At 42.5% G+C, this 16,346-nt stretch overlaps 1 protein-coding gene across 4 annotated transcripts in view; it reads left to right on the forward strand.

Annotated features, from left to right (window-relative positions):
* THG1L (tRNA-histidine guanylyltransferase 1 like) overlaps positions 1 to 16,346 on the forward strand; it is a 37,565-nt gene that overhangs the window by 16,426 nt on the left and 4,793 nt on the right. Inside the window, exons 2-5 of one of the 4 annotated variants that reach the window (XM_035283475.3) lie at positions 10,585 to 10,732; positions 11,150 to 11,218; positions 13,373 to 13,549; positions 15,121 to 15,290. In XM_035283475.3, coding sequence (XP_035139366.1) covers positions 13,428 to 13,549; positions 15,121 to 15,290 — 292 coding nt within the window. In that variant the 5' untranslated portion in view covers positions 10,585 to 10,732; positions 11,150 to 11,218; positions 13,373 to 13,427. Of the gene's footprint in view, positions 1 to 10,584; positions 10,733 to 11,149; positions 11,219 to 11,524; positions 11,992 to 13,372; positions 13,550 to 15,120; positions 15,291 to 16,346 lie in introns of those variants that run through there. The other 3 variants (XM_035283484.3, XM_078358641.1, XM_078358644.1) reach the window with 3 other exon arrangements.

Below are 16,346 nucleotides of genomic sequence, written 5' to 3' on the forward strand. Positions count from 1 at the left end.
ATTCTCTGTGTGCAGAGTTTTCCAAAACAGTTCGTGAGTTTTGAAGAAATTTAGGGTTTACTTTTTCCCTTCAGTAACATTCTTCCTGGAGATTCTCATGGTGCTGTCTCCGTGGGAACTCTGCGACTCCCACCATGTTTTCCCTTGCAGCACAGTCGTCGTATCTTCCCCACCTGTCAGGACCCTGAGAGCAGGTAGGATCTAGGTAGAATTCATCTCCAAGGACGGTGGCATGCATGAGTCTCCCAGCTTCCCTGATTGCCCGTATATAGTATCACAGCAAGTTACTGTATCTCTTGTAGGTGTCTGATAAGTAAGGAGAATAAGCCTCTCAACAGGATGGCTGAGAGGATGGGTCTAGATGATGTGTCCTGAGTGCTTAGCACAGCACCAGGGACATGGTATGTGCTAACTATTTTATGAAGCAGGAGAGTGCTGTGGCTAAAAGGGCAGACTTTTAATCCCTATAAGCCTCTGTTTGTTTTCTCATTTGTAAAATGGATTATTCTGAGGATGAAAAAGGTTGACCTATGCAAGGTTTAGTCAGTGTCACATAGCAATTTGTGAGTGTTCAAAAAAATGGCAGTTATCTTTATCATAACCAGTGTATTGATTCATCTTAGTTACGTATTGATCTATTATGTTTCTTCTACCAGTGCATTTAAATATGCCCTGTCAAATCATTCTGGTTCATCCCTTACCAACATTTTGGCAGATTTCCTAATCTTCCAGTCACTTTGATAATTTAAAGCTCGTTTTCTACAGTCCAAATCTGTGATCACAATTTTTTTTTTTCAGACTGAAACTTACCCTGTTACCCAGGCTGGAGTGCAGTGGCACTATCTTAGCTCACTGTAACCTCTGCCTCCCAGGCTCAAACGATTCCTCTGCCTCAGCCTTATCAAGGACAATCCTTGATCTTTCTTGGCTTATAGATGCATCACTGCAATCTCTGCTTCCTTCTTCACGTCGCATTCTTCCTCCATATATGTCTCTGTTTTCTTGAAACTAGTCATATTGGACTAAAGGCCCACCCTAATGACCCCATTTTAATTGTTTACAGTAGCCAATAGGGCAAAGATGCTACTTCCACGTAAAGTTACATCCACAGGTAATGTGGGTTAGGACTTCAACATACTTTAGGGAAGGCACAATTCCACCCATAACATGTAGAAAAGTTAAAAAAAATTAATGAATACCCATAAAACCACCACTAGATTCAGTAGTTATTAACATTTTGCCACTTTTGCTTTTACTACCAGTCTGCTTTGTTACTGTTACCATCTCATCCCTAAATACTTCTTAATGTATCTCCTAAGATTAGGCTCTTACACACCTCATTAACAATATTGTACCTGTAAAATTGACAATTCCCTAGTATCAACTAATAAACAATTGCAGTAGATTGTATTTTACGCAAAATTTTTCACTTTTCTCTTCCCTATAGGAAGATGATACACTATACGGTCCTGCCCTATAATCTTAGCGCTTGGCCATACTGCTTCAGCAAACATATCGTGAGCAGCAAGATGCACACTGCAGAGTACAGCAGCTTTTCTAATCATTTCCGGGGTGTTGGAATGAGAAGACACAGGGATCAAAAGAGCTATCTGGAATATAACCGAAGTCACCTGGCAGTACAAATGACTTGAACAAGAAGTAAACTTCTGTTTTACGAACCACTAAAACCTAGGGTTGTTTGTAATTGCAGATTTCCCCAGTGAATTTAGAGCTGTTTTTGATGGTTTTTAGGACAGTATCCAGTCAAGAGTCTACATTGTCCTTGGCTGTTATGTCTCTTAAATCTCTTATTCTGGAACAGTCCCTTTTCTTTCTTTTCTTTTCTTTTCTTTTTTTTTTTTTTTTTTTTTTGTTTTAAGATAGAGTCTTGCTCTGTTGCCCAGGCTGGAGTGCAGTGTCATGATCTTGGTTCACTGCAACCTGTGAGTCCCAGATTCAACTGATTCTCCTGCCTCAGCCTCCAGAGTAGACGTGATCCACCATGCTGGCTAATTTTTGTATTTTTAGTGGAGATAGGGTTTCACCACGATGGCCAGGCTTCCCTGGAACTCCTGGCCTCAAGTAATCTGCTCACCTTGGCCTCCCAAAGTGCTGGGAATATAGGCATGGTGACTCATGCCCAGACTCCCACTTAACTTTTCTTTCCTTCCTTGTTTCTTCGCCTTTTTCATTTTTTTCTTTTTTCTCCTAGGACACATGTTCAAAGATATTGTTCTTCTTGATAAAATTTACTTTTTGAAGAAGCCACGTCAGTAATCTTACATAACATCCCGTATTCTGAATATGTCTGATTTTGTTCTTTCGTCGTGTTTTAACGTTTTCCTCTCAGCCAGTACTTCTCGATCTTGGTTGCACCTTGACATCACTTTGGGAGCTTGAAAAAACACAAATGCCTACATCCCACCTGCAGAGGTTCTAATGTCATTAGCCTGGGTGCAGCCTGGGAATGGGGAGCTTTCAAATGCCGTGAGTTGATTTTGATGTGCGGGGAAGGTTGTGACTCATGGATCTCACGGTTAGATCAGTCTTAACCCAGGATTCTGTACATGCCAAAAGGCAGTACATCAGGTGCTCTGTAGACTTAGGTTCTATCACTATTCGTGATACTAAATTTGATGACTAGCTGAAAGTGGTGACAGAGCTCTCCTTGTAACATTTTGGGAATATCCTGTTTCCCATAAATTTTTTAAGTATTCCTTTTGGCCTCCATTAGTGATCCTTGCTTGTATCCATTATTTCGTAAATATTTACAAAATGCTGACATTCTAAGTCTATCATTCTGCATTTTAAAGTAGCCAGCATTCTTTTTTGTTTTGTGTTTGTTTGTCTTTAAGACTGAGTTTCGCTTTTTCACCCAGGCTGGAGTGCAGTGGTGCGATCTCGGCTCACTGCAACTTCCACCTGCCAGGTTCAAGCAATTCTCCTGCCTCAGTCTCTTTAGTAGCTAGGACTGTGGGTGCCTACCACCACACCCGGCTAATTTTTGTATTTTTAGTAGAGATGGGGTTTCGCCATGTTGGCCAGAGTGGTCTTGAACTCTTGACCTCATGTGATTCATCCACCTCAGCCTCCCAAAGTGCTGAGATTACAGGCATGAGCCACCATGCCTGGCTACCAGCATGCTTATGTACAGAGTTTCCTTAATTAATTGACAACTATAATTCTCCATAAAAAGTCAAGGTATGCCGAGCATGCTGGGTGGCTCACACCTGTAATCCCAGCACTTTGGGAGGCGGAAGTGAGTGAATCACTTGATGTCAGGAGTTTGAGACCAGCCTCACCAACATGGTGAAACCGTTGTCTTTACTAAAAACACACAAAAAATTAGTCGGGTGTGGTGGAAAGGGCCTATAATCCCAGCTATTCGGGAGGCTGAGGTCGGAGAATCACTCAAACCTAGGATGTGGAGGTCGCAGTGAGCTGAGATTGTGCCACTGCACTCCAGCCTGTGCAACGGAGCGAGACCCTGTATGGAAAAAAAAAAAAAAGCAAGATAATTGCCTAATTCTTCCCCCTTATTGAGCAATTTTTATGATAAGAACTTAGTGTAATAATCATCCTCAATGGTGGCAAATGAGTTCTTTTTTCTGAGTATTGTTATGGACTTGTGGATTTTTATTTATTCGATGTATTGCAATCAATTATTGTTATTATCTTTATTGATGTTCAAATTAGCTCATATTTGGCCAGTGGGAACCTCTTTAAGCTGGTTTATCTTTTTTGACATGCCCTCATTTATCTGAGCATTTCCTTCCTTTCTGGGACAACACAATGTCCCAGGCTCACCTAGAATTTTCTCTGCCACAATGTGGAGCCAGTCATTTCTTCAAAGAATTTATTTTCATTTTCATGGGGAATGGTAATTAGAAGTTAGGGTCTGGATGTGTATTGCTTTTGGAGTGTCATTTCATCCCCACCCAATGGACAAAGCTGGGAAATACACTTTTTTTTTTTTTTTTTTTGAGACCTCTGGATCGGTGGTCCAGGCTGGAGTGCAGTGGTGGGATCTCAGCTCACTGCAACCTCCGCCTCCCAGGTTCAACTGATTCTCATGCCTCAGTCTCCTGAATAGCTGGGATTTACAAGCATGTCCCACCATACTTAGCTAATTTTTGTATTTTTTGTGGAGTCAGGGTTTCGCCATGTTGACCAGGATGGTCTCCAACTCTTGGCCTCATGCAATCTGCCCACCTCGGCCTCCCAAAGTGCTGGGGTTGCAGGTGTGAGCCACTGCACTGGGCCTGGGAAATGCATTTTTAAAAATCATGAATTCAGGGCCAGGAGCAGTGGCTCACACCTGTAATCCCAGCACTTTGGCAGGCAGATTGCTTAAGCCCACGAGTTGAAGACCAGCCTGGTCAACATAAGGAAACTCTGTTTCCTTTTTGGTTTTAAGAAGCAGAGAGTTTAGTAGGCAAGTAGGAAAAGAGAACACATATGGAAGAAGCTCCCCAGAACAGAGACAGAGGGAGGGGGGCTCCAAAGCCAAAAGAGGAGGTCCCCACCTGCCAAGGATACCAGCCAGGTAAATATGCAGAGTCTGGAGGAGGCAGTATTTGATTTGCCTAGGGCTCAGGGGTTTGACTAGGCATGTCATTCATGTAGCCGGAGAAAAAGCTGGTCCTACCACTCTAGCCTTCTAATATACAAATATAGGTGTGATATAGCTGGCCTAGAGTTAGATCCTGTACAATGCCATTTTATAAAGAGACAAAACTGTTTCCATTCTCCTCACAATGACTGCTAACCTTGGCCTCTGTAAAACTGCTAAGTTTACCTTGCAAAATGCAAATTGAGGTAAAGCTGCATACCTTCTGTAACTGCCAGAATTGCTGGCCTTTGTTTACCAGAGTAAGCACCCCCAGATAATTCCATCCTGGTGCCAAGTAAATAAAAATCTATGGATCCCACCCCTACCCAGACGATGTGTAAATGAATGCTAATCTTAGCATCTGTGAACCCCTTAAATGACAATCAGAATGCCAAATAGTCCCCTGGCCCTCGAAATGTCCAGAACTCCCTCACCCTCATCTCCGCCTAGAAGGTGATTCGAATCCACTGGCCCTCGGAATGTCTGAAGCCCCTCACCCCATCCTCTCCCCTCATTCCCAAGGTGATTTTATGGGTATAAAAGGTCTTGTCACCCTCTTTTACGGGGCCACGGGTTGGAGAGATGTGAGTCCTCCATGGTCGCTGGCAATAAACCCTGCAATTTGTCATACTTTTGTCTTGGTGTTGACTTTCTGTGCTCGGTCCAATACAACATAGGGTGCCATGATGTTCTACACAAGTGGGAATATGTTGGGGTGGCCATATTGCCAGGAATATGTGGGGAAAGGACAAGAAGGCCGGGAATCTTGAGTTTGGGTTTTGCATATCAAATCATTTGTATATCAATGGTTGCTGGCCTGGTAAGAGCTGGGTCTTTACAAGAAACTTTTCCAAAGATGCTTTAAAGAATGAAAACTTCCCAAGGACCCCTTTTCCTACAACATTTCTGGCTGTGGAGATGCCACACTAACTGCTGTTAGGAAGTTTTGGATGAGGACTCTTTCTGGCTACTTCCTGCTGAAAAGGGGTGTCAAATGGTGAACAGCATCTAAGGCTCTTCCTGGGGTCGATCTAAGGGTACTTGGAAGAATGGTGTGTCCATGTGCAGTTCAGTTTATAGCACCATTTGGAGTTTGATTGCTTTTAGGCAAGAAGAAACAATTCAAGTTGTAGTATTGAGTATATGGGGTCCAAATATCACTACAAGACATATAAGCAAGAGAGTGCTTAATAAAGGGGTTAACCAATTCCATAAAGAAGACTGGAATTTGTTAAAGAGGGGGTCTTAGCCACTCGTCACTAAAGCCGGCATTTTCCCTGAGCCTGTCAATAATTTTGACTGGATTTTTTTTTTCTTTTCTGAGATAGAGTCTCTTGTTGCCCAGGCTGGAGTGCAATGGTGCAATCTCTGCTCACTGCAATCTCTGCCTCCTGGGTTCTAGTGATTCTCATGCCTCAGCCTCCAGAGTAGCTGGGATTACATGCGTGTGCCACCACGCTTGCCTAACTTTCTGTATTTTTAGTAGAGATGGGGTTTTGCCATGTTGGCCAGGCTGGTCTTGATCTCCCGACCTTAGGTGATGTGCCTGCCTGAGCTTCCCAAAGTGTTGGGATTACAGGTGTGAGCCATGGTGCCTGGCTGATTTGATTTTTAAGTAGCTGTAAATTTTCCTCTATGTTCCTAGAAGTATTAATCCAAAAGCAGCATGTTTCATTTAAAACTACATTACTAAACCCAATAACAAGTACTAGCAGATGGCCGGGCATGATGGCTCATGCCTGTAATCCCCCTGCTTTGAGAGGCCGAGGTGGGCAGATCACCTGAGGTCTGGAGTTTGAGACCAGCCTGACCAATATGGAGAAACCCTTTCTCTACTGAAAATACAAAATTGGCTGGGTGTGGTGGTGCATGCCTGTAATGCCAGGTACTTGAGAGGCAGAGTCAGGTGAACCTGAAAGGTAGAGGTTGCGGTTAGCTGAGATCGCACCATTGTACTCCAGCCTGGGCAACAAGCACAACCCTCCATCTCAAAAAAAAAAAAAAAAAAAAAAGTCCTAGCAGACTCAGTGATAGTAAAACTTTCATGCTTCCTTTTTGTCAACTATTATCCCTGTTATCAGGATAATAATTAAGCCAAATACTAAAGCAATGGAAACTCTGTCCAATATTTCAGTTAGAAGATACTACCATGTATAACCCTATTGCAAATAATAGAGTGAGGACAGCAATTCCCACAAGTGGGGTGTGGTAGGTAATTTCCATCTAAAATTTTACTTGCCAAGATACAGAATTCACCGTTGGGGGGTCCTTGGTTTTATTTTCCCCAACAAAGAAACCTCTGGGTTATGGACACCTTACTCACTTTCATTATCTGGCAGCATTTGCAATATAATTGCCCAGAACTAGCAGGCTGGTTTACACTTTTACATTACCCATCCCTTTTTTTTTTCCAAGCTGCAGAAGATCACCACTTGATTCATAGGAATAAGCAGGGTTAGTCTAAAATGTAGGCAAAAACTTAAAAACAATTAATGAGAGTAGTATTCAATGACAAATGTATGATAAGCTTTGGAGCAAAATTTTTCTCTCCAGTGGTCATTTTTGGTAAAAACTAATTAGGAATAAACTTTAGTTTTATACTTGGTCTGATTATTTGCATAAAGTCAGCAAGAATGGTTACTTTTATATAGGCCTTTTAGATTGGCTTTGATGAAACTCTGTTCCACAAGGAATTTCAAATAAGACTTTTAAAGCCAAGTCCAGCCATGGTTTATATACTCTAATACATATGAGTTGGGTGATCCTCTCCTCTTAAGATCCCAATATAAACTCGGAGCTTCCAGTGTTGTATCAGACTGAGCACAGAAAGTCAACACCAAGACAAAAGTATGCCAAATTGCAGGGTTTATTGCTGGCGACCACGGAGGACTCACGTCTCTCCAACCCGTGGCCCCGTAAAAGAGGGTGACAAGACCTTTTATACCCGTAAAATCACCTTGGGGGTGAGGGGAGAGGATGGGGTGAGGGGCTTCAGACATTCCGAGGGCCAGTGGATTCGAATCACCTTCTAGGCGGAGATGAGGGTGAGGGAGTTCTGGACATTTCGAGGGCCAGGGGACTATTTGACATTCTGATTGTCATTTAAGGGGTTCACAGATGCTAAGATTAGCATTCGTTTACACATCGTCTGGGTAGGGGTGGGATCCATAGATTTTTATTTACTTGGAGCCAGGATGGAATTATCTAGGGGTGCTCACTCTGGTAAACAAAGGCCAGCAATTCTGGCAGTTACAGAAGGTATGCAGCTTTACCCCAATTTGCATTTTGCAAGGTAAATTAGCAGTTTACAGAAGCCAAGGTTAGCAGTCATTGTGAGGAGAATGGAAACAGTTTTGTCTCTTTATAAAATGGCATTGTACAGGTTCTAACTCTAGGCCAGCTATATCACACCAGACCTGTTAAAAAGTGACATTCTTTACTAACCACAGATTAGGAACCCTGTGCGGGGACTGTGCAGACAAGGTATGAGGCCAGTTCTCCCCAAGGGGTTTTTATTGGCTCTGCATGTCAAGCCTGATTCCTTAAAGGGAAACACACCCTTTCAGTCAAAGCCTTGATAAAATAACCAGTTTTTCCAATTGTGTCCTGTTGACAAAGGAAAATGGATGCTTACGGCACTGATGCAAACAACTATATTGCCATAAGTTAAGAGTACTCACAGTTTCCAAATTCTAGAGGAACAAGGCAGAGAAAAATAAACATGTTCCAGATTTTATTTACAGGAATATGCCTTACTCAATTATTAAAGGCCATAAATAGTTTGAAATAACTTTCCTTGACTCTGAAAATCAAAACAGGGATCAGCAGTAGTCCAAGCAAAAGTTAAAAAGGTTGCTTTAACTTTCTGAGTGTAGTCCACTTAGTTAACTTTTATTTTGCTTGATATTTGTCAACATGTCAGTTCCATATGAGTCCTGTACGTTCATTTCAATGTTATAATCTTTAAGTCTATTAAAAACCTGCATTTGGTGCCAGGCTTGGTGTCTCATGCCTGTAATCCTAGCACTTTGGGAGGCCAAGGTGGGCGGATCACGAGGTCAGGCGATTGAGACCATCCTGGCTAACACTGTGAAATCCCGTCTCTACTAAAAATACAAAAAATTATCCAGGTGTGGTGGCATCCACCTGTAGTCCCAGTTATTCAGGAGGCTGAGGCAGGAGAATCACTTGAACCTGGAGGCAGAGGTTGCAGTGAGCCAAAATCACACCACTGTACTCCATCTCAAAAAAACAAAACAAAACACTTGCACTTGAGAACACCTGTTAAAGTCCTTAATATAGCTTGATTATAAACCATCTTTTGAGAAGGAACAAAGCAGGATAACAATTGTCTGCGAATGACAAATTTCCAGGATGGCTATGGTTAAAAATATGACTGACAAAGAAGTTTATTTATCTTTGGGTTTGCAATAACTTTACCCTTAATTATGATTGATAGCATATACTTAGACATTAGAAATGCCATACAATTTTAGAACATATATTAGTATAATTCACCAAAATATAACTTAAAGAAGATTGGACATCATTTTGGCAAGCTCACATGACTAAACATGTCAAAATCCTGTTTTCCTCTGAGCGTTTCAGTGGCCCTCTGAACCGTCCCGAAAGCCAGGCATCAAAAGCCGGAAGGACAATTTTCAGACTGCCATAAATGATTTTGCCAAAATAATGACTCAAAAGGCAAAAACCTTTCATTAGCCTTTACCACAACAGGAAAATTTTATCCAAAGAAAAATTTTACCCTTGCGTTAGTTTATTAATGTTAACTCCAATTTGTTTACATGAAACCTTATAGATTATTCCGTCTAATCCTAAGCAATTTGACCATGAGGTGAAATCTTTACAAACCTTTTATAACCCTTTTACTAAAGGGCAGATTGGTGTCTTAAGACCTCCTTCCTATGCTTTTATTTTAATGCTTAATTTATGAGAAGACCATAGAGATGCTATGGAGAAGATGGTGCAGTGCTTGTACCATGCATTTCATTGCAAGGCAACCCAAAGGGAACTGGCTTATTTTGTAATCAGCCCATCTCTGATAGGAGTCTCATCTCCATGGGGGATGGGAATGGGGAAACCCTGTTTCTAGAAAAAAGTACAAAAATTAGCCGGGCCTGGTGGCATGCAACTGTTGTCCCAACTACGAGGAGGTTTGCCTGAACCCACAGGTCTAGGCTGCAGTGAGCTGAGATCATTCCATTGCACTCCAGCTTGGGTGACAGAGCTAGACTCTGTCTCGAAAACATACAAATAAACAAAAAATTTTTAAAAATTACGAATTCATATTGATACATAATTTTGAAAAATTCACCTAATGAAAGTAAGGGTCCCAGAGGAGGTAAGATTTGGTTATCTCCTGGTGATTGGAAAGAGGAGTTTGCAGAAGTAGAAGGTGAGGAATGATAACCTACAGAAAACTCACTTCACAGCAACAGAAACAAAAGATAGAGGATGTCATGATTTATGTCTTGGCCCTGCCACAAATGTGACCTTATGTAAATTACTTTTTCCCCTTTGAGTCTCAGGCTTCCCCTTAGTAAAGGTGGAATCCCAGTTCCTCTTCTGAGACCCTCTGATGTTACTGTAAGCATCTAAGGAGATGATGATTACCATTTGTGGTACTATTATGAGGATATACACACATCCTGATATATAGATCCCTGCATGGATACACACAAAAAAATGGTAACAGTAACTGCCTGAAGTATGTGAAGTTAGGAGTCAGTGAGAGACTTTTCACTACATTTAAAAGTATTTATATTTGAATACTTTTCTTTTTCTTTAGAGACAGATTCTTGCTCTGTTGCCTGGGCTGGAGTAGAGTGGCTTAATCCTGGGTCACTGCAGTCTCGAACTCCTGGCCTCAAGCAATCTTCCCATCTCATCCTCCCCTAGCTAGGACTACAGGCATGGGCTACCACTCCTGGATAATTTTTTTCTTTTTTTAGGAAGAGGGGGTCTTGCTACATTGTCAAGACTGGCATCAATCTGAGCTCAAACAACCCTTCTGCCTCCACCTCCCAAAGTGCTGGGATTACAGGCATGAGTCACCTTGCCACCTATGAATATCTTTCTTGAGAATGAAAAAAAAAAAAAGTAAGTAGGTAATGAATGTGAAAGAGCTTTGTAAATCATCAAGTATGACACATATATTAGGATTTTATTGTTGCTATTATCCACCAGCAACAATATATCAAACACTTGTTCTGTGATTATTTATTGGTGAAAAAGTTGAATAAATCAATGTATTATACCCATATGTTGGAATATTGAATTCATTTTCTTTTACAAATAACACTTTGGAATAATTGATGATATTGGCAAATGCTCAAGATGAGTGGAAAAATATATAAGCACTGTATAGGTGAATAATTCCACTCTTGTGCATTCCCTGTGTCAACCTACATACACAAAAAGAAAAAAGACTGTTAGGAAACATCCACAATGGTTTTGAGGGGGAAGATGGAGACATAAAGTATTAATTTTATTGACTATATTTTCGGTATATTCCAGATTTTCTACGAGTTAGTAGATGCCACCAAAAAAGAGCCAAAGAACATCATAGCTACACCTTCAAAAGCGGTGAGAAAAATAATTTTTTTTTTAGGTGGGGTATGTTTTTGATCTAGGCACTAACAGGGACACTGATTGCTCCCGCCAGTGAGTCAAGACCAGCAGAGAAAAAAGAATTTTTAAAAACCTCGTTGAGAGTGAATGTGCGGCTGGACGGGAGGAGGAAGAAGCAAGCGTGGGCGGTGCTAAAGGAGGAACCGAAACCTCCATCCTCTTCCCTCGGAGGTTAAGAACTACAGGGAGAGGCGAGGGAGACTACGACCGCCCTACGGCTAGAGCGGCCACGAAGAAAACACTTCCGGGGTGGGGCTATCTGGTTCTTTCCCTTCCGCGTGGGGAATGTGGACCGCCTGTAAAGTTAAGGTTCACGATTCCTTGGCCATCACTTCCATCATTCTAAGACGGTGCCTGAGATTGGGGGCAACCATGGCAAAAAGCAAGTTCGAGTACGTGAGGGACTTCGAGGCTGATGACACCTGCTTAGCCCACTGCTGGGTGGTAGTGCGGCTGGACGGCAGGAATTTCCATCGGTGAGCAAGCTCTGCTCTGGGCGTCGCATTACGCCAGCGCTTCTGGGGAATCCAGTTCCTACTTTTGCAAATCCTCCTTGCCCTTGACCCTTCGCGGTTACCGGGGTAACGCGGTAGCCAATGAGTGTGTAGCATGGAGCATCGCCCCGCCCTGCGTGTTAGCTAGGACCCTGCCTGAACGCGGGCTGTCAGCGTAATTGAATGGGCGACGGGCTCCCCCAATGAGGATCTGGCTTGGAGTGCCGGTGTTAAGTGAGGAGAGACCTGTTAGCAAGGAGAGACCTGATATTAAAAGTCACTCTCATGCGCAGTACTTAAGCTCTTAAGCCAGTTGCCCAGCTATTCTCTTAGATATCTTTGAATGCTGACTGTTCAGAAGTCTGTGTAAGCGTTGCTTGTGGGCAATGCTTATGTCTATGCTTCATTATCAAGAACAGGCCACATGGACTAGATTCAAGAGAGAGTCAGAAAAAAAAGGGAAGGCCAGGTGCGGGAGGCGGGACGATAACTTAAGGCCAGGAGTCGGAGACCAGGTTTTTGGGGTTTTGTTCTTTGTTTTCTTGTTTTTTTCCAAAACACTCCTTTACCAAAAAAAAAAAAAAAAAAAAGAGAGAGACAGGGAGAGAGAAAGGAAAGAGAGAGGCCGGGCGCGGTGGCTCACGCCTGTAATCCCAACACTTTGGGAGGCCGAGGTGGGTGGATCACGAGGTCAGGAGTTTGAAACCAGCCTGGCCAAAATGGTGAAACCCCATCTCTACTAAATAATAATAATAATATATATATATATATATATATATGAAAATTAAAAATACGAAAAATTACCTGGGCGTAGTGGCGACCACCTGTAATTACAGCTACTCCAGAGGCTAAGGCAAAGAATTGATAGAACCCGGTAGGCGGAGGTTGCAGTGAGCCGAGATCACACCACTGTACTCCAGCCTGGGCGATAGAGCGAGACTCCGTCTCAAAAAAAAAGAAAGAAAAAGAAAAAACAATTTGCCGGGCGCAGCGGTGCCCACCTGTAGTCCTAGCTACTCGGGAGGCTGAGGTGGGAGGATCGCTTGAGCCTGAGAGGTCAAGGCTGCGGTGAGCGGTAACTGGGCTGCTGCACTTCAGCGTGGGTGACAGAGCCAGACCCTGTCTCAGAAAAAGGGGAAGGGGGCAAACGAAATATAACAGAAAAATGGGAAGGGGGCAAACGAAATATAACAGAAAAATGGGAAGGGGGCAAACGAAATATAACAGAAAAATGGGAATTTAATTTTTAAAAAGGGCTGCATTATTAATGATCATTATAACTAACATTTATTGAGCACTTACTAGGAGCTAGGTATGATTACTTTTATCTTTCCCCTAATCTTTAGGACAACCCAATGAGGTAAATATTCTTTTATTCCCATTTCACTGAAAGAAGAGTTGAGGCTTAGCATTTACGTCTGGTTTTCTCAATTTCAGGGCAGAAAAAAAACTAAGTTCTTAAGGAAATGGATCAGGCTGTGGCTAGTTGAACATTTGGGTTCACAGTGCTCTCACATTATCTTCCTCCAAACAGCCTCTGTTATCTAGCAACAGAGCCTCTTGCTAATGAGGCTTCCATCCATGTCTTCTTCCTTTTTCTCTTTCCCCTATGAAGGTTTGCCGAGAAGCACAACTTTGCAAAACCTAATGACAGCCGTGCTCTCCACCTGATGACCAAATGTGCCCAGACCGTGATGGAAGAACTAGAGGATATTGTGATTGCATATGGACAGAGTGATGAGTACAGCTTTGTGTTCAAGCGGAAAACCAATTGGTTTAAAAGAAGAGCCAGGTAATTCCATGACCTTCTTCCTTTCTTCAGAGTATTTTCTACCAGCATCTGGTTTTCCATTTATCTTAATCACAGTCTTACAGACTATAAATGATGTCTGCAGTATTTGTAACTCCAGAGTGCATGTATATTTCCTATTTAGATTGTTGTACTTCCATCTGATAGCCGAGCATTCCGTATGCCTCTTTATCTGATTCTTACCCCCGCATGTCCCGTAGGATTAGTTTCTAGACTGACCTAGCATTGAACATTAAAACTAGAAGCATACACCATAAAATTGTAATATTAACAATTCATAGCTTGGCTTTAGCCAGTGACAGTCTCTACATGCATTGCATTATTATTTACACTGTTGATTAAGGGAGAATCTTAGTATAAAATAGACACAAATCTGATATTTGACTTGGCAATATTTTAAAACTCTGCATGGGAAACAAATCATATAATGAGTTGGTTCTTCCTTTCCTTTTCTTTTTCCTTTCCTTCCTTTCCTTTCTTTTCTTTCTTTCCTTTCTTTCAACATGGAGTCTACCTGTGTTGCCCAGGCAGGCCTCGAACTCCTGGCCTCAAGCAATCCTCCTGCTTTAGCCTCTCGAAGTGCCAGGATTACAGGCGTCAGCCACCAGACCCAGCCTGAATTGGCCTTTTTTAAAAAAACAATGGTTTCCCCCGCTTCTATGGCTGAAAACACAAACAGGTCAGGCATGGTGGCTCATGCCTGTAATCCCATCACTTTGAGAGGGTAGGGGAGAGGATACTTGAGCCCAGAAGTTTGAGACCAGCTTGGGCAAGATGGTGAAACCCTGTCTCTACAAAAAGTGTAAATGTTAGCCAGGCACAGTGACATGTACTTGTAGTCCCAAGTACTCAGGGGGTTGAGGCAGCAGGATCCCTTGAGCCAAGGAATTTGAGGCAGCAGTGAGCTATGATCATACCAATGCACCCCAGCCTGGGGGACAGAGAGATACTATCTTTTAAAAAAAATTTAAAAATACTTCTTGAATCATAAATTCATATCACATCCTGTAGGGAAAAATGTAGTATTAGTAGGTTACTTAATAGAAGTGGAAAGAGCGGCAGGCTGTATTTAAAATACGTTACTGGCCAGGTGTGATGACTCATGCCTGTAATCCCAGCACTTTGGGAGGCCAAGGCGGGTGGATCACTTGAGGTCAGGAGTTTGAGACCAACCTGGTCAACATGGTGAAACCCCATCTCTACTAAAAATACAAAAATTAGCTGGGCATGGTGGCTTGCGCCTGTAATCCCAGCTACTCGGAAGTCTGTGGCAGGAGAATCACTTGAACCTGGTAGGCGGAGGTTGTAGTGGACTGAGATGGCACCACTGCACTCCAACCTGGGCAACAGAACAAGACTCTGTCTCAAAAAAAAAAAAAAAAAAAATGGAACCAAGGTATTAAAATGGTGTTTCTTAGCCAAATGCATTTTATCTCCTGGCTTTCTGGGCAGTTTGTGTAATCTCTCTGTGGCACTCACAGGTCTTAGCATGATATTGAATTCCGTGTATTTTTCCTTTTCTTGCTCCACCCAATGTGCCTTACATTTGCAAGTAAGTTCATGACTCACGTGGCCTCCCAGTTCGCCTCCAGCTATGTGTTTTATTGGCGGAATTACTTTGAGGACCAGCCCCTCCTGTATCCCCCAGGCTTTGATGGAAGAGTTGTGGTGTATCCTAGCAACCAGACCTTAAAGGACTACCTCAGCTGGCGACAAGCAGATTGTGAGTGGCACCAAATAAACACCTGTAGTTAAACCACCGATTCCATGCCTTAAAGGTGTTGATCTGATGCAGGATTGGCTCACATATACTTTGTTTTGTATACATTTTGTATAGAATGCAGTATTTAAATATTTCTTCAGTTAGTTAAAAGTATTGATAAATTTATCTCTATTTTTGTTTGTTTGTTTGAGACGGAGTTTCGCTCTTGTTGCCCAAGCTGGAGTGCAGTGGCGCAATCTTGGCTCACCACAACCTTCACCTCCCTGGTTCCAGCGATTTTCCTGCCTCAGCCTCCTGAGTAGCTGGGATTACAGGCATGCACCACCACGCCCGGCTACTTTTTGTATTTTTAGTAGAGACAGGGTTTCTCCATGTTGGTCAGGCTAGTCTTGAACTCCCGACCTCAGGTGATCCACCTGCCTCAGCCTCCCAAAGTGCTGGGATTACAGGTGTGAGCCACCACACTCAGCCTCCTTATCTGTATTTAAAAAGAAAAAAAAAGTCAGATATAGTAATACTGAATGTACATTCTCACTTAGTACTGGACAGAGCCTCTCCAGTGGTAGTCACCTTTACACACACACACACACACGCGCGCGCGCGCGCGCACACACACGCCAGTATGTCATAGTCTCTGCCTTTCCCTGTTGCTCCTCTGGGGTCACCCACTGTTTTACCCATTTATGTTTATGCCAGCCTCAGTGGGTGTTTGAATTGTGACCCCTGCCTTATGTGACTGTGATGATGTTTGTGAGACTTTTACTTGCTTGTTCTGTTTTGGTTTTTCCAGACGAACTGGAAAGAGATTGGAATAATATAAATCAAATAACGTCTAAAATATTCCTAAGTTCAACACACAAATTAACAGCTTTGTATAATGTATAACTGAAATGACCAAATGAAACTGTTGTTGGGAATGAGGTTTTGTTCCTCCTACTCCTTCCCTCCATGTTCCCTGTATAAGACTTCCGGCAAGTCACCAGATGTCTCTGAGATCTCTCTAAAGAGGAGTGAGACGGGGCTCTAGTATTCCTTGAAGAATGAATATCGAATAAA

Source organism: Callithrix jacchus, chromosome 2 (genome assembly GCF_049354715.1).
Source record: "Callithrix jacchus isolate 240 chromosome 2, calJac240_pri, whole genome shotgun sequence".
NCBI lineage: Eukaryota > Metazoa > Chordata > Mammalia > Primates > Cebidae > Callithrix > Callithrix jacchus.